Raw genomic sequence first — 10,771 nt, 5'->3', positions numbered from 1 at the left:
TAATAATAGGAGAAATGTGGGATCAACATATAAATCAAGTACAAAAATCAAATGAATATTCATATTTGACCTGATGGTTTATAGGTCATATTGCATGATCAAAACCGAAAGTTTCTGTGATGAATGCCCTTGTACTGTTCACCATGTAAGAATTTATTCACTCTGTAAGAATTCGTTCACCATGTAAGAACTTGTTCGTTATGCTTCAGAAGATTGGAGACTGACGAGAATTAGGCTTGAGATGGATTAATGATTGTACATTGAGCATTGACCCCCCTATACTGAATTTTATTGTTGTTAACAACCATTTGATCAATAAATATGAGAGATGCCCTCTCAAAAAAAAAAAAAAAAAAAAAAAAAAATCAGTCCCCCAAACACTCTTGGCCATTTTAGGACAACCAGCTCAAAGCTGGAATTATGTGTTTTTTTGTATAGTCAGCATTTACATGTCTGGTCAGTGAAAAATTTGGAGTAGTTTAAAAATTTGCATTGATTTACAGAGAGGTTTTTTTTCTGCTACATTCAAGTGAATCCTTTTTTTATCGAATTTCACTTTAAATATTTTGAATAGTAGACTTAGTTTTTGCCTCAGGGAATTTTTCTCGCCGCCGTGTCAAACAGAACAGGTTTTTAACCTTGCTCCCAATGCCTTTTAAATAATTTACTTACTGCAAATATTTTGTCAGGAGGGGTCTATCTATCCTCCTGCCCTCCCTGCGAGGACACTCACTGGCCATCAGTGCAGTTTTCCGGGGCACAGTCTGCTTTTTCCTTGTGAAAGTGCATGCCACCCTTTGGTCACCTCGTTCGGTTTTGCTGGGAAACGCCCTGGCTTATGCTGGGCAGCGGTGCATCAGCGAGGAAAGGGGAAGGACTCACGCCTAGCAAAGTCTGAGAAAGTTTCTTCAAATACTTCATGCATACCTGTGAAAAACAGAGTGGAGCCTATCTATGGCAAATGTTCAAAAGCAGAGAAACAAAAAAAGACTAGTGGAAAACCAACTGCATTTAAATGCGGAGGCAGCAGCTTTGTTTGGAGTTTTAATCCCATGCCGGTGGATGCTAATTCTGTAACATTATACGGTTGCCTTTTTTTTTGGTACAAAGGTAGAAAGGGGGGTTTTCTTTTGTGCTGTTCAGTGCAAAGTGATTCCAATCAGAAAGGACCAAGGTTTCAGCTCCAAGTAGCTGACATTTCCATCTGAATCTACTTTTTTTTTTTTAAAGGGGGAAAAAAAGGTCTAGTTTTTCAGGAAAAGAACCTCTCTATGCAATCCTGAAACTGATCTTTAGATTTACTTTTCCTTAATCAATAGAAAAAAACTTGATGGCAACTCAACCCTTATCTGACTCTAGCGCAGGACTAACTGAATTTTTCGTTTTAAGAGTAGGGGATTCAGACATCATTTCGGGAATCAGAAATAGTTGGCAGCAAGTGGGGTTGAACTGACATGAATCCTTGTTTCACTTAAGTTTTTCCTGGTTTACCAAGATTTGGCTTAATATTTGTGACTCAATTCCTCCAGTCTCTACAGAACAGGTTAGTGACATTCTTCATAAATACAAATATTTAAATGAATCCTCCTTCCTGTTCTCTGAACTGTTTCCCTAAGGGTTCCAGTCTTAACCTCGCAGGGCATCTGCCTCTGCTAAAGCTGTGTGTGATCTCTGCTAGCGTCTCAGTACCGTGTTCAGCAGAACTGGCCGCTCTCTATTATATGCTTGAGGTTTCACTGTGTATGCCTGACAGCTGAAGATGAACAGTAACATTCTCACAAGGTAAATCCACTGGTTTTCCATGAAAGCTGGGCTGAAGAATTGTGGTCGTTTCAAATAATAAGAGGAGGGGTTTTCTTTTTAAGAACGCTGTCAGGAGCAGACCTCATGGCCTCCGCACACTGTCAGGCAGGCGTCTGTGGAACTCGGAGCTTGCCTATGTGTCTGCACCTCGGTTTTGCGGAGCGGCACAGGCTGTCCGTGCTCCTGGCGGAGGGTAATGCCACCAGTTCAACTGATCATAACTAAATGAAAAGAGGCTCCCTTTTGTGATGTTCCTTCTTTAATTAATTTGCTGGAACTAATTACTTGCCTGGTACCGGATTCTATGTTTATTGTGATTCCGAGGAGCAATCCTGGCACGGTTCCCTTTGGTTACCAACCTGTCTGTCATTCATTTCACTACGGGAGGTCAGTGGACAGAGTCTTATAACCCATGAATCTGGTCAGTACTTCAGAATGATGGACTGGCTCCATATGGTAGAGAAGGTGATGGCCAACTCTAAATCCTCCTACCTATAGAAACACTTAACATTTTAATCAATTTTTATTTGATCCTGATGGATAGCTGCCGTGAGAACCAGATCTTACAAAGAATGGAGGTCCGATGTAGAGACACAGCCGTGGGACCTGCATCTTGAGGATCGGATCCCATTTTTTTTCAGGGCTCTAGTTACTGCAGAGTAGATGCCCCGCCTTTACCAATTTTATATAATTTTATATAATTTCCTGACAATTTGAATGATCTCATTACACTTCCAAACTGCCTTCTCACAGGGGAGTCTAATTTGTTCATGAAGGGTGAATTTAGGAGGACCTGCCGGCATTCAGGGAATTTCAGCCTGACTCAGAGCTGTTGTTGTCATGTGAATTTGGTCTATGATGGTTGTGATGTGTTTTGGGATTTGCCACCAGACACACCTGGTGTTCTATTTACTCTGGCAAGCTGGGGATTTTTTTTTCTTTTTCTTTTTAAAATTCCAGGATGAATTATTCATCATTACTTAGAATTTGGGTCTCTTTCATCTTCGCACTTGTACGGCACCAAGGTGAGTACTACAGAATTCCATAAAGCTCTCGATTAGCATGCTCTTGAATTTATAAAGAGACATTTTTGTTGGAACTGTAATTGTCAGGGCAGGTGTACATGTGTTTACAGATACAGCAAGAAAAATGTAAATCAAATTCTGTTGTCAAGGGCAAAATACATTAACTCTGAATGATGTTCACTTACATTCCTACTTTTTCTTATTGAACTTCGAACACGATTTGCATATACCAGGTTGCCCCACATGAATGAATGAAGCAGGTGTTTATGATAATGCATATCATTTTCATTAAGAGTAGATAAGGTAGGTGTGTGTGTGCCCCGTGACCGATTCCAGTTGAGGCAATTAACTTGTGGCACTGATGTTTAAAAATACATTTGTTTTAGCCCAAATCGGGGCATTGCAATGGCATTAATGTCAGTGGCTTGTGACCTTGTACAATGGCCAACGATCTAAAACTGCCCAAGTAAGATAAGAAAATTATTTCCCTCCGTGATTCTTTCTTTTTCTCCGGGTAGCATTGGCTAGGGTAAGTGAGAAGCCACACACATTTATTTCTCTCTACTATTTTTGGATTTTAGACAAGAAAGGTGAGAAAATCTAGACAGATTGGAAACTTGTATGGCTATAATTTGAAAGCACCTTTCTCAGTTTTATTCGTTCAGTTCAGCTGGCTCATGATAACAAGTCTGAACGGACACATCTGTAAGACATGTGTAGCCCTAACAGTTTTCTAGGTTTGGGTGAATTTAAACAGTGGTAGCATGCAAACTATAGTGTGAAATTCCACAATAATGGGAGGGTCCCACTCACTAACCTCCTGCTCCTGCTCTAAGGGAGTATATTTTATTTGGGGAAAATAGAAAGCTCTGGAAACATATGTATTGTGAAATTCCCAGCCTTAAGCCAGCATGGGTAGGAATAGTCTTTCTTTTATTAATTCTGATGCAATTGATAGGCCGTGATGTTTATAAGTTACATTTTTATTACAGTAATGTTGTCTAAGGTAGAAACTTATAGTTTAAGGCTGCTCCCCTTTATTAAGCACCACCCATTTTTCATTCAATGAGTATCTATTAAGCATTTCCAATATTATATGTCTTGACTATTTGTATTTGTAAAACTGAAACATTTTAGCTGTCCATTCTTTCTTGTTTAAAGTCATGAACTAGTTAGGATCACTCAGGAGAGAAGAATCCCGTGGATTGGCCCCCCCCCCTTTGGAACAGAGAAAGAAGTGAGGGGACAGTCTGCATGATCACAGTCTCTGTCTCCTCCACGGGGGGGTAGAGATTTTCCGTTTCCTAGGTGATTGGCCAGCACTAAGTATCAATTAATCTTTCTATTAAAATGATTACAGTTTGCTGTGAATTTGAACCCTCATTCACACTTGGACATTTCTCCTAAAAAGTTCCCCATGAAGGACACATGTGTGACATGCTTGAATTTATTATTATTCATTTGAGAAAGTTCATCACCCTTCAAAGTTAGTAAGTACCTGTGCATAATGCTATGATAGGATTATAAAGAGTTTTTTTTTTTAATTCCTATCTTCTAGGAATGTGGAATTTGTTACCTCTGTGTAAATACAAATGTCAGAGAACCCTTTTTTGCGTGCTGGTTGTGCCGTTAAAGCACGTGGCTGGGTGCTCCCGTGACAGCATTAGCTCAGCACCCCTGCAGGTTCCGATTTGTTCGGCTTCCCGGGGATTTCCGAGGCTGGGGGGTCAGGGCTTATAGGCTAATGCCCCTGCTGAGTTTCCTTGCTCTCCTCCGATGTTAGCAGTGGGAAGTAGACCGGCCGTCTGTCCGCGCACATCTCCTCCGGTTCCCTGTGCCAGGTGGCGAGAAGCCGGCCCGGGGCCAGGTGCTGCCGTGCTCCTCCTGGTCCCTCTGTGTTCTCTCACGCGCGCTGCTGTCGGCGCACGGAAAGGCACCCAAAGGCACAGCCGAGTCCTTTGCCAGTTGCTCACGGGCCTATCAGCTCCGTCAGCACAGAGTAGGGACTTTCCCAAGGGGAGGGCCCTGACCCGGAGATGGGGTGTTTGCATCGGGTTGTGGCAAGTGGGCAACTCAAGAACTGAGGCCAGAAGCCCCAGTGGATTTGCCACTGCCCCCGCAACCTAACAATTTTTTGAAAAAGGAAGAAAAGATGATGTCCTATTTTATTTTCTTCCAAGAGAAGACAGGACAGAGTCAGAGCAAAGTTATACACCAAATGTAGATTATTTCCCGGATGCCGTTGGACCTAGCCTTCAGGAATGGAGACCGCGGGGAGATGGGCTGATTCCTCTCACTGACCTGGGCCGCCCCTTGCAAGAGTTTGGATGAGAACTTCTGAGAAACAAGCCAGGCTGTCAGGAGAGGTGGTGACACGCCTACAGGAGGGGAGCTGCGTGTTTGTGCGATGACCCTCCCCTTAGACCAGGATGATGGGTGGGAGCCCTGAGCCTCCTCTCCAAGGAGTTCTCAGGGGCCTGATGCCCCAGCCCCATGTCTGTCCTTTGTGGACAGCAGCCGGGCAGGGAGCCTTTTCACGGGCGTGCAGGTGAACAGAGGACGTTCGTGTCCTCCCCTGTGTGTGGCCAGAGGGAGGGGACTCCTTCCAGGAAAGGCACAAGGGAAGAGTCCTTAGCACCGAGCAGAGCTCCATAGCCTCAGGCCACCCTCTCTACGCCTTGCCTTCTGATCGAGGATTGACCATCCTAAGCTGCGGCAGCCCCAGCAGCCCCCTCTCAGTGCTCTGAGCGCCCAAGGCAGGGAGGATTTCACAGCCTTCCTGCCAGTTTTCACCATTGCTCTCTCCAAGAACGGAGCATTAAGTGCTTGTCCTCGGTATCACTCTGATTCTCCCCTTTCCAGAGGCAGGAGACAGTGACAACGCATGGTGCACAGCTTAGGTTTAGAATGAAGAAGAGGCAGTCTGACTTGCATTTAGTTTGTAAGACTTACTGAAAAGAGCTGGCATTAGGGGGTGGCCGGGAATGAGCGTGCCAAATGGAAGAGGGATCTGCCATCCGTCTAACAACCGTCTCTCTTGACAGTTCAGCCCGGCGAGCTCATGTACCCGTTTTGGCAGAATGACACCAAGACCCCTAAAGTAGATGATGGAAGCTCGTCTGAGATTAAGTTGGCCATCCCCATTTTCTTCTTTGGGGTTCCTTACCGCACTGTCTATGTAAGTGGAGGGGCAGCCCAACTGTGCCTCTGTGGCTCTGCCCTTGGTTTGTCATTAAGGAAAACATTTTAAATCCCTTCTTCCAGGGCTCTAGGAATGGAGGATTTATTGACAGCCCAAACGACAAGTTCCTAGACTTCATAGGTTCCTAGCTGATAGGTTTTATGATTAAGAAAGTCAGAGGTATATTTAATGGCTAATGTTCATAGCAGAGGAGTATACAGGGCAATAAATTGCTTTTGCGGGTGATTAAACACAGAAGTGAAGCCCCGATGCCATGAACGTTATTTCTGTTACTAGACGAGATAAAAAGATACCATGAACCACAATAGGAGGAATATCAGTTTTCTTTCCCTTCTGGGGCTGCGAAAAGTTTAAGCATCTGCTGCTCTTAGGCTTCCTACCAATCTGAAGCAGAGTCAGAGCAGAGCAGAGGGCGATCAAGCCTTCTGAGAGCTCTCTGCAGAATTGGCCACCCTCATCGGGTCCCCGCTATGCCGTAAGGTCCCATTGTCACACCTGCATGAAGAAATGGTACCGTTTGCTGTCAGAACTCTCCTGGCCACCTGCATTCCCAGGTTATTTGGGATCTTTGGGTTTGCTGCTGGTGAGACTGTGGCACGTTGAGCAGAAAGTTCAGAGAAACTGGGCCTGTTTCTATCTTTGGTCTTCAAGGATTGAACGAGCATGTGTAGATTGAATGAGGAGCATCACATCCTATTCTATTCTGTCCTGCCCCAAGGAAGGCACTCCACCTCTGGCCATCTCTGCAACTGGGGCCTCTGTCTTCCCCAAATTCTGTTTTATAGCTCAGGGCTGACACCGGCTAGAAAACAGTTCCCTCTTCCATTACCTACCAGTGGTCCTTGAACCAGCATCACCTAGGCACTTGTTAGAAGTGTCACTTCTTAGGCCCCACCCCAGACCGACTAAATCAGAAGTTCTGGGAGGAGAGCCTAGTATTCTGTGTTTCAATGAGCCTTCCAGGTGATCTGACGCCTACAAAGGTTTGAGAACCTATGATCATAACCACAGAATATCATCAAAACACCTCTGAGTTGTTACCAGCTTCCTCTGCTAGTCTGTGTTTTTCAGTTACACCCATTATTCCTTGACAAACACATTGCTCTGGCATCCTAAAATGCCTTTTGCACTCTGTTTGTGGCAGAGACTCCTTGGTCTGTAAGGGCTGATTTTAAGTTCCAGAATGCATCCACCTGATATTGGAGACGAGAGGCATAAGGACCTCCATTCTGGAAGCATAGTTTCCAGACCTCCAGAACACGTGTATTGAGTTAAGTTCTTCTTTCTCCACTGCACTGTGTGAACTGGAGTCTGAATAATTCTTGCCCTTGCACAGGAGGGTCCTTAATTTGGGGCAGATATCTTTGAGGGCAAATTGTTCCCTACGTTTCCAGCACTTTGAGAACTACGGTCTTGTCCAAACCTCCAGCTTGTTCACTATTACTTGCAGACAATGGAGTCTTACTGTCCTTGTAGTTGTTTCTCAGCTTCCATTCTGCACCCTAGACACTTGCTTCCAAAGCAGGTCGAAGTACCCTTGGCCCAGGTACTGATGACTTACCTGTGGGATCTGGGTCACCATTAATGTCCATACTAGTACTGATTAATATGAACATAACAAACAATTGGAATGCATAGGGAAGTGATCGCCAGATTGTCTGTATCCTGGAATTGCAAGTATGCCCATCACAGGCATTTCTGCTATTGAAGCTATACAAGCCACAGGGTTAAATCAGTTTTACCTACCAATGCAAAGAGCTGCAGATGTGGGCAAATGTTGAACTGTTTACAGGCCCTGTGTGCCTGATGTACATATTGGCCCGTGATTTGCCGTTAAGTTTCAGTAACTTAATAAGTTGACTAAATTATTTACTCATCATGAAGAAATCAATTTACACATTCAATGTTAAGTATTCATGTCTCCATTTTTATGCAGCGATTATACAAATATGACATCAAACATCAAGAGCTCTCATGAAATTGGGCATCTATAGGTTGTAACCTTGTCCTTGTGGGTACAGTGTGGCTGTGACATCAGTAGAACGTCTGTCCAGAGCGAGACACTGTCCACCCTGAGATCTGACTTTGATGATGGAGCGTTTGATTTCTATTTTTCTGACACCCCTCTTATCAGCTAATAGGCATCAAAATCTAACTCAGAACCCTCAATTTTTTCATTTACCGTTCTCTTCCATGTTTTTTGTTTTATTTTTTTCCCATCTATTTTGCATCTGTGACTCTAGATCGTCTTTATTGCCCACATTACTCCAAGGCCCAACATGCACACATACACACATGCACACATGCATGCACACACACACCAGTAGCATTTGGTAAATGTAAATAGACATAGGATAGAGAACATGAAAATAAGACTGATTATTAATAAGAAATGATGCTGACTACAAATTGGAAGTGAAAGAAAACCAATGAGTTTGTCTGGAAGTAAACGAACCTCCTCGTCGAGCAGCTGGAGCTGGTGTTGGGGGTTCCGATTCAGTAGTTTGAAACTTGTTTTCACTGATATGATTAGACGAATGTCTGTCTTGGTTTGTGACTCTGAAGTTGTCATGGTTTCAGATCCACTGTGCAAAACCTGTCTTGTGTTTGTAGGTCAATAACAACGGAGTTGTTTCCTTCAATGTACTAGTGAGCCAGTTCACACCCGAATCCTTTCCCCTGACGGATGGGCGGGCCTTCATTGCCCCATTTTGGGCAGATGTGCACAACGGAATTCGAGGCGAGATCTATTACAGAGAGACCACGGACCCTGTCATCTTGAAAAGAGCCACCAAGGACGTCAGGAAGTACTTCAAGGACATGGCGACCTTCTCTGCCACTTGGGTTTTCATTGTGACATGGGAGGAAGTCACCTTTTATGGAGGGAGCAGCACGACACCTGTAATCATTCAAACTTTCCGTTTTCCGCTTCACAGGCTGACATCTAACTCTTGTCCGTCCTCACTCCTGGGCTGGGGTCTAATTGCTAGAGCTGAGGAACGTTGGTTTCTTGAGTTACGCTCCTAAGTGTTGCCACCCACTGTCCAGGAAACAGGGAGCTCTCACACCTGACCGGTCCGGTCAGCCGTAATATCGCGGAGGATGTGCCATCCCCTTTCACTGATCACCATGAATGCCTAAAAAGAGCCCCACCACGATTGTCTTGCTGTAGGTAGCATTCCTGTGTCATGGGACAGTCCTTGGAGCACAGCGGCCCATCCAGTCATGATCAGGGACCCAGCTAGGCACTCACAGATTCTTTTTTCTTGCCAGAGGCACACAAGCCTCTCTCTTCATCTGCTTATTTCTTTTTTCTTTCCTTTTCTTTTTTCCACAAAACCTGGTAGGAAGGGAAAAATAGGGTGCGTTTGGGCACCAATGACCTGGCTCGTTTTATTATGTTATGGCCTTTTCTTTATTGTGACCAGGGCTAGAATTATGCATATTTGATGCTAATTGGAGTGGGCAGTTAAAGGGTTTCATGAATAAAGTTTCAACATCTGCTCTGAAATCCCAAATGAGCAATCAAATCGCAGGCAGATGAGAAAGATTATCACTGGCATTATTGTAGAGATAATCAACTTTCTCCATAAAGGGACAGAACCCAGTTTTCACGAAAGCCTGCAGCTCATTTCAGTGAGTTTGGCAGTGGAGATTTCTGAAGTAGCAGACGCATCTTCAACTGTATAATTTCCAATAAGCAAAGACACTCAAAAATCTGCCCTCCGCTTTCTTAGGTTTATTTCCAATCCCATCTGTTTTCCAGTATCCTTGGCAATGAGTCTGTTGTTTAGGGTGGAACAGAAGCTACCCAGTTAGAGGCAGAGGTGGTAAAAGCGCTGGGCTTGCATTTCTAACCTGCTCTGCCACAGCACACTGGGTGACGGGACCCTCTGACCAGGGCATCGAAATGTGCTCCGTCGTTAAGAGGTTCTGGCGAATGGAAAGATGCAAGCTTAAACAGTGGATGCACTGGCTAGAAATAACCTCTAAAGAAGCAGACATTTCCCTCTGTCATGTTATGGACTGGTAACGGCTCCTCGGGCCATGTTTTATGTCCTTTAAGCCTCGTACCTTAGAGCGCTAGAATGCAGGATGCTAGCGATCGATAAATGTTCGTGTCAGTCGGGGAAAAAAAAAGAGAAGAAATGCCCATCAAATGCTGACCACCGTTTTTTCAAAAACACTTCCACTGGCAATAAAAATGGCAAGATAATTTAGATACTTTCTGGTTGGTACTTTGGAGTACATTTCTGGCCTAGGTGAGAACTCTCTCAGTGAGGATGAATGAGGCAACATCTAAGTACTTTGAGCTCCTTGGAGGAAGTGATAAAGTCCTCCGGAACTGCAGAAATGTCCATCCACCCCTATCTTTGAGACTGGCCCCCTCTTCTGCCTCCCATTATCCTAGGTTCCCCCTTCTCTGTGGGAACACATATTGTCAGGCCAAATAAACTGTGGGCATGGGAAGCCTTTAAGAGGTGGAGGGTTCATGGAAGCCTAAGAGAAAAGGAAAGGAGAGGGAAGGGACAAGTTGAAGGAAGGAGAACTGGGACCTACTGAGGGCTACCACAAGCCCAGCCCTGTGGCAGGCTATTCCTGCGTATCACTGAAGCCTCCCTGGCATGTTCCACCATAAGCACCCTCTCCATGTTAAAGGTGAGGAAACAGGTCGGGGGTTAAGTACCCTGCCCAAGGAGCAAGAAAAGAGATTTAAACCTGAAGGGAGGCCAAGCAGGGT

General features: G+C 44.6%; 1 protein-coding gene across 1 annotated transcript in view; it reads left to right on the top strand.

Moving 5' to 3' along the window:
* Positions 1 to 1,196: 1,196 nt before the first annotated feature.
* The window catches only part of TECTA (tectorin alpha), a 67,667-nt gene continuing 58,092 nt past the window's right edge, over positions 1,197 to 10,771 (top strand). The window contains exons 1-3 of the mRNA XM_017679642.3: positions 1,197 to 2,828; positions 5,873 to 6,006; positions 8,644 to 8,931. Of these exons, the coding sequence (XP_017535131.3) occupies positions 2,765 to 2,828; positions 5,873 to 6,006; positions 8,644 to 8,931 (486 nt within the window). The 5' untranslated portion in view covers positions 1,197 to 2,764. The remainder of the gene's footprint in view (positions 2,829 to 5,872; positions 6,007 to 8,643; positions 8,932 to 10,771) is intronic.

The sequence above is a fragment of the Manis javanica genome, chromosome 6 (assembly GCF_040802235.1).
Source record: "Manis javanica isolate MJ-LG chromosome 6, MJ_LKY, whole genome shotgun sequence".
Lineage (NCBI taxonomy): Eukaryota > Metazoa > Chordata > Mammalia > Pholidota > Manidae > Manis > Manis javanica.
The sequence above is the reverse complement of the archived record's forward strand: the minus strand, read 5'-3'. Positions and strand labels throughout refer to the sequence as shown.